Raw genomic sequence first — 24,009 nt, forward strand, 5'->3', positions numbered from 1 at the left:
CCTGATTATGATCAGTCACCCGTTAATTATTGACCTGCACTCATTAGAAATCGAAAGAACCTTGTGAAGAACAACCACCAGCCCTGCGACTCCCAACTGCTTGTAACTGCTCAGTAAACTTTTACAGTAGGCAGCCGTGACGTCATCACACCGTGTGCTGGACTTTTGTTTAGTCTGGTCTGTTGCGTTCGTTCTGCTATTTTGTGTAAAATAAACACTGGGAAACACTGGACACACACACACACACACACACGTTTGACGCTGAAGCCTGCGTTTCTCGCGAGGTTTTTATGTTTCAGAACCTCGTGATTGGTCGTGAAGCGAAGAAAACAAGGCAAATGCAAAGAAAAAGGCCGAACTGGACAAGTCCTCGTCCGAAAAACGGCCTGAAATACTTGAAGGCGTGCAGGTACACGGAACTCGTCACTGCCCCCTGGAGGACACTGTTCAGCGCCGCCGCCGATCCATTTCATCGTGTTTTATCGAATCCTAATCTCCAATTCATCACGGGACCAATGGGCCCAAGGAAGGAACTTTTACTGTCGAAGCACCAGAGGGAAAAACAAGAGGTTGGAAAACCCTCCAGGAAAACTGTTGAATCCCTGCTTCTATTCGGACTTCCTGCACTGAACTGGCGTGTAAAATACGGATTTTAAATCGCAGCGTACCCACAATATCACATGCACACTCATCGATCCGTTTGGTTTTGTTTGTTGTTTTTTTTTCCCCTCGTGTGTTTTCGTGGCCTTCTTTCAGCCAACAATGGGAACCTCGGCGACGTGATTAAAACCCCTGACACACGCACTCCCGGGACCCTCAAACACCATCTCCCGCTCGCTACTTCTCCCAATTTCAATATCATATATTGAAAACGATTTGGAAGAAAACACAAGCGATTCCAGATGTGGCGATTAGATTCCTGCAGCTCATCTAAAAAAAATAAATAAATAAAAAATAGGGGGAAAAAAAATAAGCTCATGTACATACTGAAAGAATTCTTTGCAAATTTAATTTAATTAAAAAAATATTTCTTATCTGAGCCTGCGTACCAAAACCCCACATCTGGCAACACTGTATTCTTTATCTAGGTTTATTTTAAATTTTTTTATTTTTTTATCATTTAGTATAAAAAATAATGTCTGGTAATTTTATATATATTATATATATATATATATATATATATATATATATATATATATATATAAGTTTTTTCTTTCCTTTTCTTTTTTGCTATAAGGGGGAATTATTTATGCTAAGTTTAAAAAAAAAGAAAAAGAAAAACGTGTGTTGTCCCGGACGGAATGTTTTTGACATTGGGGGACAAAATGAAGACTTCGCAAATTCTGTAGGTTTTTACTTTTATGATCGTTGGAGGTCAATAACAAACTTTTACACTGGAATTATCAAAAGTAAATGGACAAAAAGAAAGGAAGAAAGAAAGGAAAGACTACTGATGAGTGATGTGTATAAAAAAATTTATTTTATTTTTATTCATTTATTATAATTGTAATTTATTGTTCTATATTATAGATTGTTTTACGATTATTTATATAGTACCATCGTCCCCCACGGCGTCACTGTTATGAACAAACGTTGCACCTTTGAGATCGGATTCTATGTTTAAGGGGGAAAAAATTCAGCAGGAACCTCATTTTATTTTATTTTTTCAACTTTTTTTTTGTTTACGCATTTGCACATTTATGTATATATTTATATCTATATAAACGGGTTTTTTTTCTCGCTCACAGAGATCTGAGTTTGTATATAATCGTGACAGCCAAACTTTCTTTTCCTTTTTCCCCCCACACTTTTTTCTTGGGGTTTGGTGGGGTGGGGTGGGGGGGGGGGTAATTATTATAATTCGTATTTGTTTACAGTCGTGGACGGAGTGTGAAAAAGGTGCACTTGTGATGAAACAAGCCAGTCATTAATTTCGACTTGTGTCGAAACGAGTTCGGAAAGTCGGCGCCGTAAATCACTCGAAGTATTGATGCGAGACGCGACATCATGTTTACTGCTCATTTTTTTTATACCCTTGCTTTGTTTTTGTTTGTTTTTCCATCCTCCTCCCTGTGTACATGTGCGTCGACTTTCTCATCAGCTTTGTGTTTCAGGTTATGACAGTGATAGAAGATTACAGGACATTTTTCTTTTTGATGAATACGCTGGATATATCTTTATTTTTCAATAAACTCTTTTTGTGACAACAAAAAAAAAATTCTATAGAATATCTATATAGAGTTGTATATACACATTTGCACTCTGTGTGTGTGTGTGTGTGTGTGTGTGTGTGTGTGTGTGTGTGTGTGTGAGAACATGTATACATATCTAGGGGCTCCTTGCCAGTAAGGCAAGTAAACAGGTGAGAATGGAAGCCATGCAGAGACTCCTTCAGACTCGGCAGGTCCTGGGGAAGAGATGTCCACGGCGTCTGAGCGCAGGAAATCCCTCTACGGAAAAATATACATCTTCACGAAACCGCTCGAGTGGGGGTAACCCGATGACCTCGCAGTGCGGGGTTCCCTTTATTTGTGTTTGCCGTGATCCTAAATCGGCAGAAAGATCCCCAGACTCACGATATTGCACGAAAACGTTTACTAGCTACGATCACTAGTGCGCCTGTAGCCACTACGTACGTCTACACGGGTTTTGCTACATGTGACTCTCGGATACCTGACTAAAAAATACGTATGCACAGCTGGAAAGGCTAAAAATGAGTGTAACACGTGACAGCTTGCTATGTTTTAGCTGCAGTTAACGCCTCACATAGCGACACCACCTGTTTACTCGCGAAGAACCGTAACATGGATGTGGTTTCGCCTTATGGAAGAGTTTTAGTTAGTGTGGATAGTCCAACTTCAACTCTGTCTGTTTTGAAGAATTTAGCGAACACGGTTAACCAATTACAATTAGCATCGATGAGGAGAGTTGAGGGAAGAAATATAAAAGATGAAATGAAAATAAATTAAAAACTAGCTAGGCGGAGTGACGTGTCCTAAATGAGAACGCAATCAAACAGATCAAGGTTATTCTTCAGAATTGTCTTAAAAGAACCAGGAAATGTGAGACTTCATTTTCCAGATCAGTCTCGCGCTAACCAAGCTTAACAAAAAAAACAGCAAGGAATGCCAGCTAGCCCATCCAGGAGTAGAGTTGAGAGGGAAAAATTCGATTACGACTAGCTGGTAAATTAACGTGTTCTAAATAGATGAATTAATCAATAAATCGTTATGTTCTTCAAATATCTCCTGGTTCTTTTATTTTCCGGATGCTAGCTCTGAGCTAGACTAGCCAGAATTGCTGCTTAAGACCAAATTTGAGGAGGAAACAATCAAATCAAGGAAACTTTCTAGACTAGCTAGAAGTTAATGTTTATCAATGAGAATTGAATCATCAAATCAGTGTTAATTTGAATGTATTATTTTTAAAAGTGTGTGTGAATGCATCAGAACAGCCTAATGCTAAACCTTATCTAGAAAAGCCAGAGCTAGCGCTTAAGACGTGGTTTGATAAGAAACAAATTAAAAGCAAGACTTTCTAGGTGAGCTACGTGTAGCGTCCTTAGGATAGATTAGTGTTTTATGAAATGAGAATCAATAAATTGGTTACCCTTAATTAATTATGCTTATAAAAACACAGGGAATGCCAGCTAGCGCAGCTAGAATTAGCATCCACGTGTAGAGTTGAGGTAGAAAAACAATGAAAAACCTACCGTCCTTGACTAGCGTTCTTGAAGACGGATTAATGGTTTATAAGAATGAAAAACTAATCAATAAATCAATATTATTCAGTAATGTGGAAAATAAAAAAATTAAAAAAAAAAAGAAAAGTTTTTTTAAATAAACAAAGGGGGCAAATACTTTTTTACAGCACTGTATGAGGATAGCTGGGAATATCATTCTTACGGTAGTTTAATGTTTTATAAATTAAAAACCAACAAATCAGCACTTTTTTCCCCCATAAATCTCCTAAAAGGAAAATAAAATTCCAGTTACTGTAGCAATAGTCAGCGCTTGTGAGGAGATTTGATTTTCATAGCGAAAGAAAAAAAAGTTTTGTTTATAATTAAACGTCGAACGTTCTAGACTAGCTAGAAGTAGCATTCCTAAGGTGGATTAACGTTTTATAAAATCTAAAACGAATAAATTAATCAACATTCTTAATACATATCCTAAAGACTAGGGAATGTGCTAATACTTGATAAGCTATAAAGATTTTTAGCTTCTAGCTAACTGGCTAGAATTAATATTCAGATCAAATGGGGAGATTTGATTAAAAGTAAACCTACACATTTCAATCTTTTTTTTTTTTTTTTTTTTTTTGTGAGATGGCACCATCAGACTTTCCTGTCTAAGTTCTAGCTAATTTGATAGATGTAGCATCTTTTCTCTAAAGAAATGACTAGCATTTCAGATTAGATAGAAATAACTATTTTAAGGTGAATTAACGATTTAGGAAATGTGAAATCGATCAGTAAATTAGCGTTATACACAAGCTACATTGGCCTGCAAGCTAGTTCCTAGTTACCTTACTAGAATTAGCCGAGCAAATAGAATAGAAAAAAACAAAAAAGACGACTAGGAAATGGCAGTTAGCTTAGCCAGAATTAGCACTCGTGAGGAGATTAGATGATTCGAATTGAAAAAGTTCATTCAAAATACAGGTCTAGCTAGAAGTAGCATTCTTAAGGTGGATTAAAAGTTGTATGACTTTGAAATGTTCAACTCTCTCATTATCAGTTCCACAACTACTTCCTAAGAATGGCTTTACTTTTGACTCACCTGGAGATACTGAAGATTTAGATAGTGAAGAACTGCTGCTGTAATCATCAAAACGGTTCAGAGCACATCCCAGGTCTCAATAACACTAGACTCATACTAAACGTGTTCTTATTTGTAGTCTGGTCCTACATCTAGATCTACTCTACATCCATATTTTAAGAAAGTATTACACAAGTAAAACAGGAAAGAAAAGAAAAGACAGGTCATTAGAGGAAGGTACGTTCGGTTGTGGAGGTTTACGGATTAAATACTTGTGAAAAACTAATGCTGTGTGTGCCGGCAGTACGGATACAGAAAAGTATGTACATTTATACGTGTAGCTCGGTAGCTTGAATAGCGGTTTTTAACACGTTTTCTCCGAATACAAGGCTAATCACACCGAGTTTTTTGACAGCTGTGTACACGCACGATACCTAAAACGCATCAAGAGAAATCGCTCGCCTTTTCCAATAACCAAACGTAAGAACGAGTTAGCGCGAGCTAAGTGAACTCAAATGACGTTAAACTACCTAGCGAATATATATCAAATTCCAGTGTATGCTACTACCAATAATTATACAATAAACATCAGGTAATTCTACATAACCACTCCAAAATATCAGCACAAATTTGACCTATCAGAACAATGTAGCTATGCTATTAGTAACTATGAGTGCTTTATGTACAGTACACCAGTACAAATTTTAATCATGTGCTAATCTCTCTGTGCGCCAATGAGTGTGCTTCTTCTCTGTTCTTCTAATCATAACGTTCTTCACTGTATGAGCTGCAGGATGTGATCATCTTGCAACTGGCGGGTTTGGAAAGAGGTAGACGTCCACCTGACAAACGAAATCCGTACCCTGTAATCACATTTAAAGGAAGGAAAAGGAGGGGGGGGGGGGCGTCCAGACTGAGTTACTGTAACGGCGTGGCAGCTGCTCCTTGGTTTGTTGCTCGAGGTGCACACGAAGATCCTGCTGGAGATGAATGGATGCTAAATATAGTTTCGTGTCCAAGGTACCGTCTCGTTTTCAGCGAGCTCACGCTCTCTTTCTTTTTCATAGGAAATGTGTATATGAGTGCTTTTTTTTTCTTCACCACAGATGATTAACATTTTATGTCCTCAAAGATCAGCGTCATTCGATTTGCCACACCCTTGAAGAACACTTCCTTGACTCATGTCTTCAGGACCTGTTCTTGTTTGACTTCGTCCTTGTCTTCCTCCTGGAGCAGGGGTGATGTTGAAGATGATGAGAGGTTACAGTGATGCATTCTGTATGTATGCAGATGTATGTGTGTGTGTTATATGTGCAGTGTTTGTGCGTGGGTTTCCTATTCGTCGCAAGAGTCTTTTCAAAGTGTGTGTGTGTGTATCTGTGGGTGTATAAAGTCCAGAGTCTCCACTGTGCGCTGTTGATCCTACTCGAAGCGCTCGTAGTGCCTGGTCTGTTTTACTCGAGGGACAGTGTCAATCAACAGCCTGAGGGAAGAAAGCAGATGTGTGACTGACAGCAATACACCCCAACACTATCACTGGAACATGACATGGTTGCAACCTGATTTAACAATTGGATTGCTGCTAGATAAAGACAATAATCTCTCATTTGTGTTACTAATCAATCACTTGGAACTCGAATTTAATGACTTTAGTCTTGAATTGTCATCTGTCTGCAAACCAAATAAAGCAAAAGAAAACCGCTCCGCCTGCCATTTCCCATCATAGGCTTTCTGATTAGCTGTTTTTTTGTTTATATTTATTAAAGGGTTTCTGTAGGTTTCACCAAGTCAAATTAAAGCCCTTTTAAGACCTTAACCGAGTCTTTTTAAGTTTCGCTAAACTTTCACTTCGCCGTAGCTGAAAAATAAAATCCGTTTTTACGTTTGCGGTACAATCCGAGGGGAGATTCGCGCCAATAACAGAAAGCTGATTGCATGTTTGTCTCATTTGTAGTCGTACTGCAGCGAATTAGATTTGGACTACAGACAGAACTACAACATAAAAACAAACAAACGAAAGCGCTCTAAAGTGCTGCGGGAGCGTTCCAATCAGCATTCATTTTGGTGTTACATGGACGTTGGAAAATTATTGTAGACTTTTTAAGACCTTGGCAAAAACCATACGGTTGTCAATGGGAACTGCAACTCATATGGGCTGAGGAACAGATTGCAGCAGAAGCCATTTAAAAACTTGGCCTTGGTTTAGTGGTGTGCAACATGACTAGGATTTAGCTGTTATTCGTGTGAATTGTAGATAAATTGGCAAGAGTGGATAGAATTGGTCAATGTTTTGTTAGGTGAAGGTGGAATTTCGTTTGTATTTCATTTGTTAGTTTAGGTGAAATATTTAGGTGCAGATAGGATTGGCCAGAATTGTTTCATGATTGGGTGGCCTTTGGGACCTTTGGGAATGGGTAGCAAAAGAGATACTGGTTTAAACTCCTTCAGGAGTAACCAGGATTGGTTAGAATATCATTAGTTGCTGGTGGGATTGATCAGATTTCCATGGGGAGTAAATTGGATTGGTCATTGGACTGCCTTTGGAGGCTGTTAGGACTAGTCAGAAGTATAGAAGTATATTGGTAATGGGTGGGATTGATCAGAATTCCTTTCCTTTTGGGGGTAGGTGGGATTTAATGGTTGGAATTCCTTTAGGAGCAATACCAAAACCAGAGTTTTCCTCTTTAATATATAAATATATTTTGACTGGTGTTTGGTTTGCTTACTTGTCTATAGTTAAGAGTCTACTAAAGTCAAACTAGATCTCATTTACAAAAAGTTCCAGTCTTCTTGGAAAGCTTTCCTTTTAAGCCGTTACTGTGGGGATTTGTGAACATTCGGCTACAAGAGCTTTACTGAGATCAGGCCCTGATGTCAAGTGAGGAAGTCTGGCTTGGGTTTGGATTTCAAGTTCATCCCAAAGGTTTTTAACAGAGTTTAACGAAGTCTACAAACACTATACTCAAAACAAAAAAAAATAAGATATTTAAAGTTCTGCATTCAGGACTGTAAGCGCATGCTTGGATATCTCACTTGATGCCGTAAGCGAGGATGATGAGTCCAATCAGGACACCGATGGCGCCGTCCAAATACCAAACCTTGGGGTTGTGCTTAAACACTTCAGCGCTGATGAGGATGGAGAAACCCATAACACCGCCCACTAGCGAGTTAAAGCCTGCAGGTGAACAAACGAACAGCACGGTGAGAAGTGATTCGGCACAAGAAACTTCTGGAATATTTTGGGAAAAATGCAAGCATTTGGAAAATGTAGGGAGAAAAAAAAAGGGGTTTTTTTCAAGCTATTTGTAGCTTTTGAAACGCACAAGTCATTGTGAATTAGCTGCTACTACCTAATGCTAATGCACAAGTCAGAACTACTATCAGCTCTTTTAACCCCCCAACCACCACACTACCCCCAAACCCCTGTTCAGATGTAATTCTCAGAAAGGACTCCTCATACGTGGAGTAAAAGGTGTGCAATGATTTTGTGTTGAAAGGAAATTTCTCAGTGTGAGGTGTTAAATTTCGCACTCTGCTGCCAAATTTGGGTGCATGCTAGTCAGCTTTGCAGGTCTGCGAGTGTGTGAATCAGGTCTATGTTTGCTCTACTGTCAGTGCAAAGTGTCTGTGTTTCTTTAACTTAAAGAAGAAGGAAAAAAAGAACATTCTGCCATGTTCTAGTGTTGTCGGTTAAATGGGTAACAATCCTTGAGAGCTCCTGCACGTTTTTTGCAGTATTATTAGGGTTAGATGAATTTATTGACTTTTGTATTTTTTTTATATCTGGACTGAGTTTTGCTTATTCATTGGGGTATGATTGGGCTGTCTGTGTTTTTTTGTTTTGTTTTTATTAAATTGTAGCTCTAGGCTACAATTTAATGATTGTTCTCACCAGTATTTTCTATTAGACTACACATGTGGCCTGCTGACTAATTTACAGGGTCTAGCAGAAGTATTCTCCTCTAGAACCTTTCTGCATTTTGCAATAACATATTTACACTTGATCTACACCGGTTACACCAATTTTAGAATGTATGCTATTTATGTACAGTGCCCTGCTGGCCAACATGTTGCAATTTATTTCCCTTTCAGCTGATGGTGGCAGCTGATGGTGGCAGCAGACCGTCAGCTAGTACAGCTTGTTAAATTGCAAGAGCCTTTGTCAGCCTGCAAATTAACAACTGTCTAGAATGAAATGTAATGTCTATGGCTCCAGGCTAAGAATCAAAACGAGAAATTTCATCCTGTGATGCTGCTGATAAATGCCAGTGGTGTGACGTACGTATGTATTCATGTGTCCAGAAATTGGGTTAACGGTGTCCCGAAGTTAATGGTGTAAATGTTTTGAGTAAATGTACTGTTACTGTACTTCAGAATTCTTTTGGCCTACTTTCTAGTTTTACTGAGAACCAACGATACAAGCAACTTTTATTCCCTACACAACCACATACTGCGATTCAGTTTATGTACTTTGTTCTCCGCTATATTTTAAGTGACAATGACCAGGTACCAATTACTTAATTTGGTTTTCATTTTGTTCAAAATGATTTACTTTATTTTAGTTGTCCATTGAATACTAATGGATCTCCTTCTTTGTGTTTTTTTGAAGGTTGTGTTTTGAAAGATTGCTTTACTGTTTTGTGATTTTTGACCGACCTGTTGAAGAGGCTGTCGTGTTGATCTTGGTTAATGCGGTGTTGAGGCGTTCAACTTTATTTGTATTTTAGGAAATGAAACCTGACGAATCAACTGGTTTTGGCTTTTCCGCTAAGGTGTACCTTGTGTTGAGGGCTAGCGGATCTTTGAGCCTACGTTCAAGTCTGGTCGAGTCTGGAGTTTCCTTCATCATTTATTCTGCTCAAAATGTTCTGCTTGCTGTTGAACTGATGCTGAACTGTATGTTGGTGATGAGTCGATACACCAATCGCAAATCCAAACGAGTTCCAAACGGAGTGCACGCTCGATCCTGATTGGTGGCTCGCTGTGTGTTTGACCAGTTACGTTTTTATCCTCATAAAAAAGAACGACTGATTGCGGAAAAATGTGGTTGAGTAAAAATTCTTTAAAAAGGATTGAAGTTAAAGTAAAAGTCTCCCCAAATGGAAATACTTTGGTAAAGTATAGAAACGCTGCTAAAGTGCAATAACTATTTACATTTACTTTACTGCCCACCACTGTGCAGTGCTAATTCATGATCTGGGAAGCTGATTGCGATGCATCGTTTGTTTTTGAAGGCTCATCATTCCTTCTCAGATCTCTGGTCACTCTACATACTTGTTGTGTAGCCTAGATTAGTCTTATTATGATATTGGCACTAGTATGGACTGGAACACGGATATGTACCCTCGAGCGGCCACTTCGCGAGGAACATCTGTACACCTGCATTTATTCAAACGGGCCAATTACGTGCCTGTGGCGCAATGCATAAAATCATGCAGATACGAGTCAAGAGCTCCAATTAAGGAGCAGATGGTCTACAGCAGCTGAAGACCACGTCGGGTTCCACTCCTGTCAGCCAAGAGCAGGATTCTCAGGCTGATGTTTGCAAAATCGATGGCTAGTCGGATAAAAACTCTATATTCTAATCTATTGATTTGGACTTCAAGCTGGAACGTTCTTCCGGCGTTGGGCGTGACCCTTACTTTTTTCGCTGTTCCTCCCTATTCCTTATTCTGTCACGCGGAGAGAAATGGGAGGGGCGGGAAGGCGATGGCGCAGTGATTAAAAACATACCGTCGGTGATGAGTGCCCTGCTGGTGAGCACTCTACCCAGCATGCACTTGAGCACCGCCAGAATTGTGCACACCAGGCCGCTGAGCACCGACACGCTGTAGAGGAAGTCATCCTGCGAGAGAGGGGAGAGTGAGAAGAGAGAGAGAGTGAGAGAGATGAGATGCACAGATGGATGTTGACAGAAGGGTGGAGAGGGCGAGAGTGTGGGGGGGAGAAAGAGAGGTGAAAGATGAGCAATGAGAGAGAGAGAGAGAGAGAGAGAGAGAGAGAGAGAGAGAGAGATGGAAAAAGCTGCATTTATACTCTTAGCCAAATCATTAATACTGCATGCCAACCTTGTAGGCAAGAAATACTGCAGCGCTGCAAGGTTACAGTTATTAAAACACAGCACTTTTTTTCCCCTCTCAAATACACACGCCAACATAAACATGCAATCTGTGTCAATATACCCCCCGATCCCCTCCGACACTCTGATGAATCTGCAGTATCAGGAAAAACCCCATCTATAAAGCCAAGGAAAAGTCATCTTTAAAATAAAACCCCAGTAGGTTGCGGGCAGCACCCTGAAGTCTCATCTATCCACTTATTCAACACTAATAAGACCCTCAATCTAGATCAGTCTGCAGAGCTTTTAAAAAATGCCTGCTGCACCTCCCTGGTGATGAACCAAGTCGCTTAAATAAAGAGAGAGAAACAAGCCCAGAACATAATACTGTTATTGTTTGTGCAAAATTCCAGATCTCAACTTTGCATTGGCGACAGCTGGGGGTGACCCCGAATAGTCAAAGATTGGATGCTTCGATGGGAGGAGCCTGATTCTACCAATCTCGCAGTCGAGTCTTCACAGCGGTGTCGTGAAACGAGGATCGTTCCATTTTATTTATATGGGGGGGCGCTCAATGTGTGATTTTGCATAGAACTACCGGTTTTTTCCCAAGAAGTTAATATACAGGCCATCATAATAAAGCTGTAAATAAATAAAAACCCCACTGTCCTCACCCACACTACCTGCATGTCTTCCATCGACACATCCATAAACCTTCTTCTTGGCAGCTCCATCCTCAGCATTCTCTTACCGTTATACCCCGTGTCCCTCCTCTGTACAAATCCAAAACCGGCTTTAAAATGTTATGAGGAATCATTTCACTGGCGTCGTCAACTTCTGCTATAGAGCTCTGACTTCGACCCCTATTGAATGTGATGAATTAGAATGCCGACACCACCCTGGGCCTACATCAGTACCTACATCGGTATCAGTGCAACACCTTCCCGGAATATTGAAAGGTTCTTCTAACAGCAAATGGAAAATAAATGCGGAATTGGATGTTATTTAAAAAAAAAAAAAAGCATGAATTCTAAACTGTTTAAAAAGTAATATTTGGAAAAACCTAATGGCATACTTGCACAGTAATAATTCCTCCCTCTGTGCCTAATCAGGAGCTAACGATGCCAACATCAGTAATTATTTAAAAAGATAAAAAGCTTTACTTCAGGGGGAAAAACCTGCCTTTTTATAGCTGCCTTTTTATAGCACATGCCTTATTATAACAGAACAGCTTGAAGATCCATTTTTAGTAGAGAAGGTAAAAAAAAAAAAAAAGTCCAAATTGCTCCACATCACTTTTCCTTGTTTTTTCTTTTTTATTTTTTAATGAGACCCACTGCTATGCACTGTGTGACTTGTGATTACAGTTTGAATGCAATTTAATCAATGCTGGGTATAATAGAGGAAGCAAAGGTCCACCATCTGTTGCATTTCCAATGAGTGACCAACAGAATGGACCACCATAGGACAAAGGATGCCATGTAGCTGGACGAGGAGCCATTCGGTGCAATTCGGTTAGGTTTCATTTAGTCTGTTTGTTTGCCGAAACTCAGATGTTTTATACAAACAAAAGGCCGAAGGGGTCGAGGAAAAGCATTTGAAAACCTTGAAAGGAAACCGGTGTCTCCTTAGGGACACCAGATAATAGATAAGGTCATGCATTATGATTACACCAGCAGCAGGTCTTGGATTAAAACGTCCATAATATCCAAAATTAAATTTTATTTCCATTTGTAGCATAGACATATTTCCAGAGCGTCCTGTTTTCCAGCCATATGTGGTTCCAAACTGTTACCAAAAACTTCGAGGCACACAATACATGTAGATGTAAAGACGTCTTTGGAAATTTTGCCCTTCGCTTGAACTAGGAGACTCAAACATGTTCAAGAATGGCAATGCCCCACAATGGTCTACCTGGGTTGGAGTGCAAGATCTCCTGCTCTAGAGCTCTATACACACTTCTATTAAACAATGAATTGGTACACTGACTGCAACCCAGGCCTCCTCACCTCACCTACATCAGTACTTCACTTTACTTGTGACTGAATGAACACAAATCTCCATGAACGCACTCCAAAATCTGGTGGAACATCTTCCCAGAAGAATGAAGCTAATTATGAGACATAATGTGAATGGGATGTTTGAAACGTATCACATATGCTGAGGTGTTCCCAAACCTTTGTCCATATAGTGTAACGTATATTACGAATATAAACGTTTCATCCATAAATGTATCCCTATATGTTTCTCCCCAGTAGGAAAAAACCCTCCCTGAGACGGTATGAGGAAGAAACCTGTTCTCATCTGGGTGACGTGGAATATCCGTTCAAATCTGTTCGAAAAGTTGGATTGTTGCCAGAACAGTCAAACAGGGCGCTTAATCAAGGTATGCGACAAGTGCACAGAGTATTTTTTTCTCTCTCTTTGCTGTCGCATGCTCTTAAATGAATAAACCCGTAGCCATAATTGATTCATTTGTTTTCCCCAACAAGCGGTTTATGTTTAGACAGGTGAAGCTCCTGGTGAGAGACGTTTTAATTATTGTACAAACATGTACCGAGGCGTAACGCCGTCACCTTGCCTGGCATTACTGTCGAGGGGACTCTTTATTGTACGCCCATCTTACTTATGAGGGTATAGAACAAACACTCATGCGTAGGTTATCTTATAGAACAAATAAACTCGAACGATTCGGTGAAGAAGAGCGTTTACGGTCCTCTGTTGGGCCCGGTTTCGTTATTATAGCCCAGGTATAGCTGGTGGTTTCAGATCCTCCACCGCGTATGCGCTATTACGACGTATATCCACCGGTTCCACACAATTCTATTCATCTTTTATTTTTTAATGGCACTTATGAATTCTGCCGATGACCTTTCAGATCATGAGAAAGTATGCTAACGTTATAATAAGCAAAATAAAAGCACACATGCAGTTTAAACAATCTGTCCATTGTTCATTTTAATGAACTAACAAGGTGGATGGCTTTGTTAAACCGCATGTGTGTGTGTGCGATCACCAAACGATATAACATACAATGGATCTAAAACGTCTACACGCCCTTATAAAAGTGCAGGGTTTTTTTATATAAAGACAGAAATAATTAACAATACAAATGTCAGACTTGTTACGACTTTAATGTGGTCTTCCAACAAACGGAAATAATTGGGAATGTTTTAAAATGGAGTAAAAAAACAAATAGAAAATAAAGCATCCTGATTGCAAACCCTTTTTTAAAAGAGGCTCTAAGTGTCCTCAGAGTACAATGATTTTGATTAAAACCCAGATAAAAGTCAGCTGTTTGCTGCCTTTGCTGCTATTTACTTGAATGATTGGGGTCGCATTCTATTAAGAGCCATGGGCCCCAAAGAGTTGCCAAAGCTACAGCTTCGAGAATATCGAAGGCATCGAATGTACAGTGGAACACTGTCAAAACCACCTTCAAAAATGTGGCACAGAGACATTGCAGAGATCAGAACAAGGAGAAAACTTAGAGAGGCTACCAAGAGGCCACCAGCAACACTTAAGGAACTACAAGAATTTCTGGCAGGTACTCGTCACTCCTTGCATGTGACTATCCTGTACTCACAAGTCTGGGCTGTGGGGTATTCTTACAAAGACAAATATACAAGCCTGACTGAAGTATGTCAAAAGATTCATTCACACATGGTTTTCCTAAACCATGTGGGAGAATGTCTCATGGTCCGACGAGACAATAGTTTAACTTTTTTTTAGTGCAAAGCCAATAGATAGATAGATAGATAGATAGATAGATAGATAGATAGATAGATAGATAGATAGATAGATAGATAGATAGATAGATAGATAGATAGATAGATAGATAGATAGATAGATAGATAGATAGATAGATAGATAGATAGATAGATAGATAGATAGATAGATTGATAGATAGATAGATAGATTGATTGATTGATTTAACCAAAATTGTGAAACATGTGGGGGTAGCATTATGCTTTGGGGACGTTTCTCTTTAGCTGGACCAGGAGCACTGATCAAGATAGATAGGAAAATGTCTTCTGTGCTCCGTCAAAAAAAGCTGAAGAGAAAGTTCTCATTTCAACATTACAATGAATCAAAGACATGGCTTCAGAAAAAGATAATGAAAGTCCAGGAATGGCCCAAAAACCTATAGAATGACCTCGCAAGGGCCGTACACAGGAGTTCCCCTCACAGTTTAAAGGACGTTTTTTTTTTTTTTTTTTTTTTTTTTGCAAAGAAGAGCGGGATAAACTTCCAAAATTGTGTGTGTGTGAAGTTAAGAGAAACTTATTCTAAAAGGCTTGATGCCAATCTGTGCTGGTTTTTAGCTAATTATATTTTTTCTCTGTTTTGTTTGTTGGAAGTCTGACATTTGTTGTTTCAGTCTTGCAATTTCATAAGCGTGTGTAAACTTTTTTTTAAAATTTTTTTTATTAAACCACTGTATTATAGCATAGATCTAATTTCATTTGGAAATTACCACAAGTGTGACCACCCCCACTACATGAAGCTTCTCCCCCTGCACCCAAATCAGTATTTATGCCTCCTTCACTTTTTTTCTGCATCCAAGAGATGCTTGAGATTGTTAATAATCAGCAGGCAGTATAATAGCATTCTACAAAACCTGTGTACACACAGACAACACACAGGCAGATCGGTTTCCACGTGCCGCCGCTAAGCATACACACCCCTCGACTGAATATCTAACTGGTATGAGTGTGACTAGAGAGAACGGGAGAATGAGAAGAGGTGGATCGACAGATTGAAGTAGACAGGGAGACAAAAGTGAGGACACAACCGGCATTTAAATGGAAGGTGCGTTTGCGTGTGTGTGTTGGTGTAAGTAAGAGTGTAAAAAAAATGGCTGAAACGTTTGAATGGCCGGATGTGCGTCGAAGCAAGAGAGCAGAAAAAAGGTGAAGAACAGCTTGAAAGTGTATCGCGCATAAAAGGGAGAAACTTGTGTTTGTGTTAGAGAGACATCAGTAGCAGATGAAGGCAGCAGAAAAATCTCAGATCTATTTTTAACAGGTGCTTGTATGCGCCAAATGCAGCTTCACAGGCCAGAACAGGAGCTCAAGACCTCTAGAGAGCAGCCAGAGTCCTGATTAAAACATCTCACACACACACACACACACACACACACACTTCTACTTCTTCTCTCAGCAGCTTCTGTTCTATTAACTCTGTTACTTTACAGCATGGGGTAAGCAAAGCACAGCGTTTTTGTGTGTTTGTGTCTGTGCACGTGTGTGTGTGTGTGTGTGTGTGTGTGTGTGTGTGTGTGTGTGTGTGTGTGTGTGTGTGTAAGAGAGAAAGTGAGTTGGGGGTGGGGGAATAACGGAGCTCTCTTCCCTCCTTATGTTGCCAAGCAGCCCGAATTGCCTGGCAACAGAGGAGCGAGCTGATTCGCAGCAGGCACACACCCGTCCCTGGCTTCCCACTTCGCCTTGTGACGCTCGTCTCGTCTCGTCTCGCTTCACACCTCAGCTGTGTTCTGTCACTTCATCCTCATTCTGACGTCTGGCAAATCAGATCGACGAATTGTGGATGTTGAAAGTGAAATTCTTTGGAAACGAAACTTTCGGCTAAAGAAACGACTATGATGAAAATGATGACTCAAAAATCAGGTTCGAAGATCAAAGTTTTGAAGATGATCATGAAGCTCGGAAGCCAGATTTATGAACAAGAGGTTGCTTGCGAGGTTCTACACACACAATAAGCAAGCGAGCGAGCTAGTTTGACGGTCGGAACGTTGGCGAGTTCAAATTCTGCCACTGCGGCGCCCTTGTCCAAGGCTCTTCTGCTCAGTTATATAAGAGATATACAAAATAAATGTTCTGGATTAGTGCGTCTGCCAAATGCCATAGATGGAATTGTTTGCCATTCAGTCACCTTCAAGAACTCATAATTCGGTAAATAGAGCAACATAGTTTGTTAGAAAATGTCAAGTCTCAATCAGAATAAAAAAATTACAGACAGTAGAAATGAAGAATCTTAAAAATGTATGTGGGATTGGGTTTCAGCGCACAAAACAAAACAGTCTCGAAATATATGTAACAATAGACTTTGGCTACGTCTACACTAATCCGGGTAAATTCGAAAATGTCCACAATTTAATTTCAATCAATCCACTTTGGAGAGCATTTGCAAAAAAGCTACATTTTCCTTGACTGTGGTGGATTGAGGGCCAAAATGGAAAGGAAAATATGCGTTTACAAGGGAAAACTACATTTACAACCTAAATTCTAATATTTGTTTCATGAAATTGTTTTTATTTATTCCCAACATTTTATTCTCTACATTTCGCAGCGTTTCTCTTAGCCTCACTGCTTCCAGTACGTGTATGTTGGTGTTAGATTTTTTTGTCCAATCAGATTTTAGCCTCTATTTTCTGCCATATCAATCTAACCTACCCAGGGCCTTTAAAGTTTGTACTGCTGGCCTTTTTTACCATAGAGAATATTAGCAATAGGTCCGTTTCTTTAACCAATCAGATTCCACATTTGCGTCAAAGGGACAGCTAGCTGGCCCAGAAAAGCTTCAGCATTTTTCCGTCCTCTGATTGGTTGGTCAGACGGTAACCGTTACAGCCAAGTTCGACTGGCAAAAGATGTGTGTAGCTCTGCGCACATTATTTCAATTGAGTTAGACTTTTTTTTTTTGCCTGTGAAGGAAGAGAAATTTATTTGGTCTAGGTCACACTTTAAAAATTTTTTCCAAAAAAGCTAGACATCGTGAGGAGGTCAGCCAACCCCGAGGTTAGCTAGCTTGTCTCAACCCGGGAAAGGGTTTGTTCTCCCCTTCCAGACCATTGAATACGAGCGGTACCACTGGATTACAGCCTCTGAGGAGTGGTGCACATTATGAGTCTGCATCTCTGGTGAGTAGGTTGTATTTTATTTACATTTCTAATGTTTTTGTCATTTTATTAGACAAATATTGATTCTGAACTGCTCCAGATGTTGTAGGTGCACAGTTTTTGGTTGTAGTGTAGAGGTTTGGAGCCTTAACTGGGTTTTCTTGCTTTAGTAAAATGGTATTCACTCTCCAAATGTGAAATGTCTCTCTCCCTCTGTAATGCCACGCATGGTTTCTATTGGTGCGACGTGATGGTGGTATTAAGAGGTGGATTAAGTCAGGTAAGTTCCCACTGAAGACCCAGGTACCAAATGCACAGCCCGCCACTGAGTAAGTGGGGGTGAAACAAACTGTAGCTACACAAGACAGTAATTGCTGTAACATCGCCAAATGTGTCTTAAAGGACACCTTTATTAATCTTGATAGTGCAAGATTTGGTGTAGGAGGTGTGGACAAGTTGCATGAGGAAAGTGTTTCTGGGATTGTTCTTGGCAATGACCGAGAGGGAGGCTTCTTTACAACATGAGAATGATGTGGGGGTAATAAAGGCAAAGTGGTACATCTTTGCAAAGTAACAGCCTGTCCAACAATCAGGACAATCTTAGCCTAATCCAGGGAGTTTTAAAGGTCTGAATTTAGAAGATCATTGTCTACAAATTTTCACAAATTCTGCTGTTGTGCCTTGCTTCAGTGAGTTTGTCCAGGTTCATCATCTGAACAGATGATAGAAGTAATTGTTTGCTGGTATAGAATTAACAGACAGTTTCAACTGTTGCCAAGGTTGGCAGAAATCGGGAGTGGGATGGGGCAAGGGTGCAACTGCACATTTGCTGAAGGGGGACCATAGTTGGTGGCCCTATTCCCTTCCTAAAAAAAAAGAGGGGTAAATACAAGAATAAATAAACTACATACATTAGTGCCCCTATGTGAATTGCACTGCATATACTGAATACCACATTTTTGCACCTCTGGTTGGGGTATACTCTTTCAAGAGCAGCTTAAACCAAACTCTTATTTACGAGTTGGTCCTGCCTAAATCATGACCAGCCTGGTAGATACTTGGTTGCTAATAGCACTCTTGGAAGACGGTCTATCTGGGTATACACCTTGCAAGAGAGTAAAAAGAGTTTTAAATCTTTAGCAGTCGAAGGCCCTACAAATATTTGAACACGTGGCGTACCTTTACCCTGAGGCAATGGCTTAGCAGTGCATTCACTGGGGAAAGTGAAGAACAGAGGAGGGAGCCGCAGTGTAAACTCATCAATCAATTTATGCCGCGTAAAGGGACTTAGCATCAGGCTTTTCAGCAGGCTAATCCATCTTTCACTTACTCATGGACAGACTGGGGTCCTTTTTCATACACCCTGCTGACATTTGTATGTATCTATATATGTATAATGCAGAACACTGCACTTGCAGAGAGTCTACAGCTACAGTCATACACACTTGAATCGGGTGTTTCAAAAGAATACCGTCAAATGCTTCTGGACACTAGAACCAGAGTATGTCTGACTTTTTGAAGGACAGATACTGGGTTTTCTTCTCTATCAATCGACATGTCTTTGATTTTATGGGAAACTTCATTACTTACCACTTCAGGGAGCACTTTGGTGGCGAGAGCATGGATGGCCTTAACCAGTATGGTTAGCGCAGACAGGATAAACACAACCCCCAAAACAACACAAGCTCTGAAAAACAAACAAAAAAAAACACACCCACAAAGTTAGTCAACCAAAGTAAGTTATTTTTGACAATCCAACTTAAAATCAAATTATCAGGTCAAGTTTCATTAAATTTTTTTGGAAATATAGTTATCCTCACCCTCAGGCAACTCCAAAATAGCATCCAGAACTTATTTAACAGGGAGGAGAGGGATCGATACATTCGTTCTATTTTTAAATATGTGCCTTACGCAGTATGAACCAGTGCAGGGTTTTGTTCTATAGCAAAGACAATTTTAGCAGAAGAACAGCAGGTCAGGAGCTAGGGGAGCATTGCCCCCTGCAAAGCATTTGGACATATCCAGAGCGACTTACAAAGAAGACACTGAAAGTTAAGGGCCATGCTTAAGGGCCAAGCAGTGGCAGCTTGGTGGTGCTGGGATTTGAACTTGTGACCTTCCAATTGCTTAACCACTGACCTACCACTTCCTAATCACTAGCATCTGTTAAATAATGTATTCTGAAGTGGGTAGAGAGTTGAAACAGTGTGGGGTACCACATGATCACCTTTAACTGTTTAGTAGCTGTGGTAATACAGGAGACAACTAGCTGGTGCAGAACACCACATCGGACAGAATGTAAAGTGGAGGCAATATTACTTTCTTAAAGTTATGAAACAGCAATGACAAGTTGGTTCTTGGTATCACTTACTGACCATCTTTCTTTCAAATGCAGCTTGTTGCTAAACCAAGAAAACCTCTGTCCTTTACAACATGCTTGAAACTCCAATATCTGTTCTATTAGCCTCATTCTAATGCCTCATTCGCTTTGGGCATGGCACGGCGAGAGATCACAACGCAACGGAGTTTAGACATGACCTTTGCAGCATGATCTATGACTAGCTTTTGACAAGAGCGAGCTCGAACAATCCTGTCTAGTTCCTGTGTATGCTGCTGATGCTGGAAGTAGCTCAACCTCTGGTGAGAATCCAAACCCTGAGAAATTTCCATCAAAGACTGAAGGAATTGTATTAGGTTTATGAACTTGTACTCATAGAAGATGATATTTCCAGATACTTGCTTGCCTTACACCCAGATGTGCAGGTCCACACTTTTTTTGTTGAACAATGAAAAATATTCAAGGTGAAGCAATACTGATAAAAAAACCAAAAAAAAAGGGGTTGTGTTTGCAATAAAAATGTCTGCCCTTGCATCTGCTTTCCATTTTTCGACAGAGTGAAGGGAATTACTTTAATAATTAAAAACAGGTTTGAAAAAAAAAAGCAAGCTCTTGTGTATTTGCGTCAGAAATCCTCTCACCATAGAAACCAAGTGTCTAAATGATTACTCGTGTCTCGAACGTCATTCGTGATAGAAGCTTGCATATGGCCTTCGCAATTTAGGTCAGTACAATGCAAATTGAATGTATGGGACAAAAAAATTAAAATGTTATTTATATTCACATTATAAGGACAAAAGTACTGGAACTCCTGACTTTTCCGCCAATTTATGGCCATTTACTGTTACCACAAATTTGAAGGCCAATGATTGTATAAGATGCTGTAACTAGCAAACCCAAATCCGTTCCAGCATGAATTGAAGTCTACTTTTTCGCATCACAACCTTGGTTTTTATTGAAGCCTCTGTACCCTACACCAACAACCTACATTATATCAGCAAATGGGGAGTGAATATGGAATTGGATGTTCAGAAAAGCACATATGAATCTTTATCTCAGGGGTTTACAACCTTTTCCCCATGAAGTCTATGATGAATCTGTGTAACGAATAAAAGGAGAAGCTGTCTCCATCTCGTAGTTCTCTCCTTGCTACTGCAGTAAGCGTGCCGGGGATGTCTGGGAAAGCTTTATTGCAGAAGATCAGGGTTGTGCTCAGAATTCTGACAGCTTGATTACAGCGGAAATTGAGATCTTTCACTCGGCAGAGACCGAGTTTTACAGTCCAGGGCTTCATCCTGATGTAGGAGTCGGTTTTTAAAACGAGGAGCTGGGGATCGGTGATGAACGTCACCGCAGAAGAATTTAATTATCCTGGTTATTATAGCGGTTATGCAGTACGGTGCGTTTAGCTGACTTAGCACAGTAGAGAAGTTTTTCATGTGCAAACAGTCAGCTATTTATCATCAAATGGCCTGCCCAGTCACTGCACCTAAATCCCTTTGAACTGCTCTGGGATGAAATGGATTGCAAATGGAGTGTGTAACACTGTTATTTATGCTAAGCACTGTATACGCATGTTAATCGTAATGCATATATGTTAAATTAGTTTGTTTCTTATTAAATGTATCGTCTCTACACAGTTATACAGGCTAACAGCATCCAGGTGTCAGAAATGATTAAGTTTACTGGGGGTGTAAACTGACCCATCCCACCATTACGTTACCAAAGTGGGAAGGAACCCAGGTTGTCAGTTTAATGTAAAAATAAGAGATGCTAATAAGAAAAAGCTTTCAAAATAGCAAAAAGTGGGTGTCAAGTTAGAGATAAGAATGATCATGATCATGCATATGGTCTAGGGTTAGCGTTACTTTTCAAACTCTGGACCCTGTTCTTTTTGAGACTAAGTTGCTCTTGAAGACTTGTCTTTTCTCAAAAACCAAAGCTTTTCGGTGGAAACTTGGCTTAATTGTTTTTCTGAGACTCCTGAAGACGTTTGTTTGAATTCGCCAGGACTTTCTCAAATAAAAAAATAAAAAAATAATAGAAAACCAAACTAAAGCAAGAAACAGTATTTATTCTTTAAATCTTGGCTTTCCTCTGGGACTTAGTTGTTTTTTCATATAGTCTTAGCTTTTCCTGGGACTTGGCTTTTCTTGACAATTGTTTTTTTTTTTCTTTTCTGAGAATTAGCTTGGGTCTTCTAGTGAAAGTGAAGGAAAAAATATCATCTGACTGCTTCCAAAGGCATCCTATAGACATCCTTCTAGTTTGGAGAGGAACTGCTGGTTTGATCCTGAGATTTCGTTACCGTGTGTATCCCCAACAACCCACCCACCCACCACCACGGGGTTTTAATTAGGGTTCTCGGGTTTCCTCCCTCCTCCCAAAATCAGGTGTGAAAGTGCTGAATAAGATTCTCCGCAGCGACTACAAGCCTGACTAAAATAAATACTGAAAATAACCGAATTGAGGGCTTACAATTTTTATTCAATTGTAAATGATAAAATACAATTATTACTATTCATTTTTATTTTTATTGTTTTGCAGTTCCGCTCCATTTTGCTGTCACGATGGAAATGAACGTGAGCCTCAGAGTTTAATGAGCCCGCGGGAACGAACGGTCGACAAAAGTCTGGCGGTGAGACAAAAGGCTTTTCCTCTCAGGGAGGCAGGTCTTAGCAGCGATCCGCCTGATATCGGAGTTCGGTGGGGCTGAGAGCTGCTGAATAATTAGCTTTGCTATCTAAACCTTTGCAGCAGAGGTTCTTTCGCTAATGCTATTCCTTCACGCACGCCCACACATGCTCGCGCTGCCAGCGAGCTCCTCAGGAGAATTTCGGAAATGTAATTGCACCGGATTTAATTCAATGAGACCAGAAGATACCTGAATGCTGTGTGTGTGTGTGGTCAGATAAGCCAGTTACGCACGGCTAGTTAGGGAGTGTGTTTACATTGTTTGTTAGTTCAGAGTGAGTCTTAATTAACCTCAGGCAAGGTAACAAACAAAAACACACATGCTCACTCACACAAATACACAACACACACACACACTTATTTGAGCTGTAATTGATCTGTCGCAATCATTTTTTGGTGGGGGGGGATGGGGGGTGGATCCTCTTCATATTTTACTATTTTGTGGTAATAAAAAGTTCCACTATTTTGGAGAAAAGTATTGGGACACCTGACTTTTCCTGCCTTAGTGCTTCTTCCCCAAACTGTTCCCACAAACTTGGAGGGACGCGATTATATACAACGTCTTTAGATGCTTGTAGCATGATCTTTTCCTTTCCCCTGAACTAGGAGAGCCATGACATGGACAAAGCCAGCTCCAGGGTTGGAGTGGAAGATCTTGAGTGGTCTGCTATAGAATTGAGCAGTTTTAGGGAGGAATTGGAACACTGCCCCGTCACCAACATCAGAGACAGGAACTACAATTCCAGTCACAAAACTCCACAAATGTCCCACTTCCATCAAAAAAGATATACAGGAACTTTTGCACCAAAACCAGCAGATTCAGAAACAGCCATTTTCCATCCACCATCAACTCCTCACGACACCACTGGCACACCCATTCTACTGACAGTAATTACAATGACGTTCTGCTTCACACTGAACTTTCTATAATCATTTCTGGATAATTTTCTCTGTATAAAATAGTGTATTGATTGTATATCCTAGCGTATCCTCATATATCATCTGTATATCACTGTGTTCCACTTTGTACAGTTTTACCGTGGTTCAAATCTGGCGCCCCTCTGGTTTATCGCGGAATTGCGTTTGCCACATACCTAATTAGTTTGGCTGATTTTCCCGGTGATTTTCGCAGGAGAGCACAACAGACCAAAAAACTTAAAGGGAATTGTTTTAATGGGTGTCGAAATAATGAAATTTATTAATGCAAATATAAGATATAAATATTAAATGAAGTAAAATGTTAATACAGTGCTGTATTAACCCACTATTAGCTGTAATCCTGGTCTCAGTAGTTAATGCT

General features: G+C 40.0%; 1 protein-coding gene and 1 long non-coding RNA gene across 3 annotated transcripts in view; both read right to left on the bottom strand.

The window, feature by feature from the left end:
• LOC310731231 overlaps positions 1 to 989 on the bottom strand; it is a 2,100-nt gene extending 1,111 nt beyond the window's left edge. Inside the window, exon 1 of the long non-coding RNA XR_014535104.1 lies at positions 1 to 989. This exon is cut by the window's left edge and continues 362 nt beyond it. This is a non-coding gene — a long non-coding RNA (uncharacterized lncRNA).
• A 1,155-nt stretch (positions 990 to 2,144) lies between these two features.
• Positions 2,145 to 24,009, bottom strand: part of tmem163b (transmembrane protein 163b) — a 47,740-nt gene continuing 25,875 nt past the window's right edge. Inside the window, exons 5-8 of one of the 2 annotated variants that reach the window (XM_083550728.1) lie at positions 19,268 to 19,364; positions 10,494 to 10,605; positions 7,794 to 7,935; positions 2,145 to 6,243 (exon numbers count right to left, since the gene is read on the bottom strand). In XM_083550728.1, the coding sequence (XP_083406854.1) occupies positions 6,183 to 6,243; positions 7,794 to 7,935; positions 10,494 to 10,605; positions 19,268 to 19,364 (412 nt within the window). In that variant the 3' untranslated portion in view covers positions 2,145 to 6,182. Of the gene's footprint in view, positions 6,244 to 7,793; positions 7,936 to 10,493; positions 10,606 to 18,101; positions 18,533 to 19,255; positions 19,365 to 24,009 lie in introns of those variants that run through there. The other variant, XM_083550729.1, reaches the window with a different exon arrangement.

The sequence above is a fragment of the Silurus aristotelis genome, assembly GCF_946808225.1.
Source record: "Silurus aristotelis genome assembly, chromosome: 9".
Taxonomy (NCBI): domain Eukaryota; kingdom Metazoa; phylum Chordata; class Actinopteri; order Siluriformes; family Siluridae; genus Silurus; species Silurus aristotelis.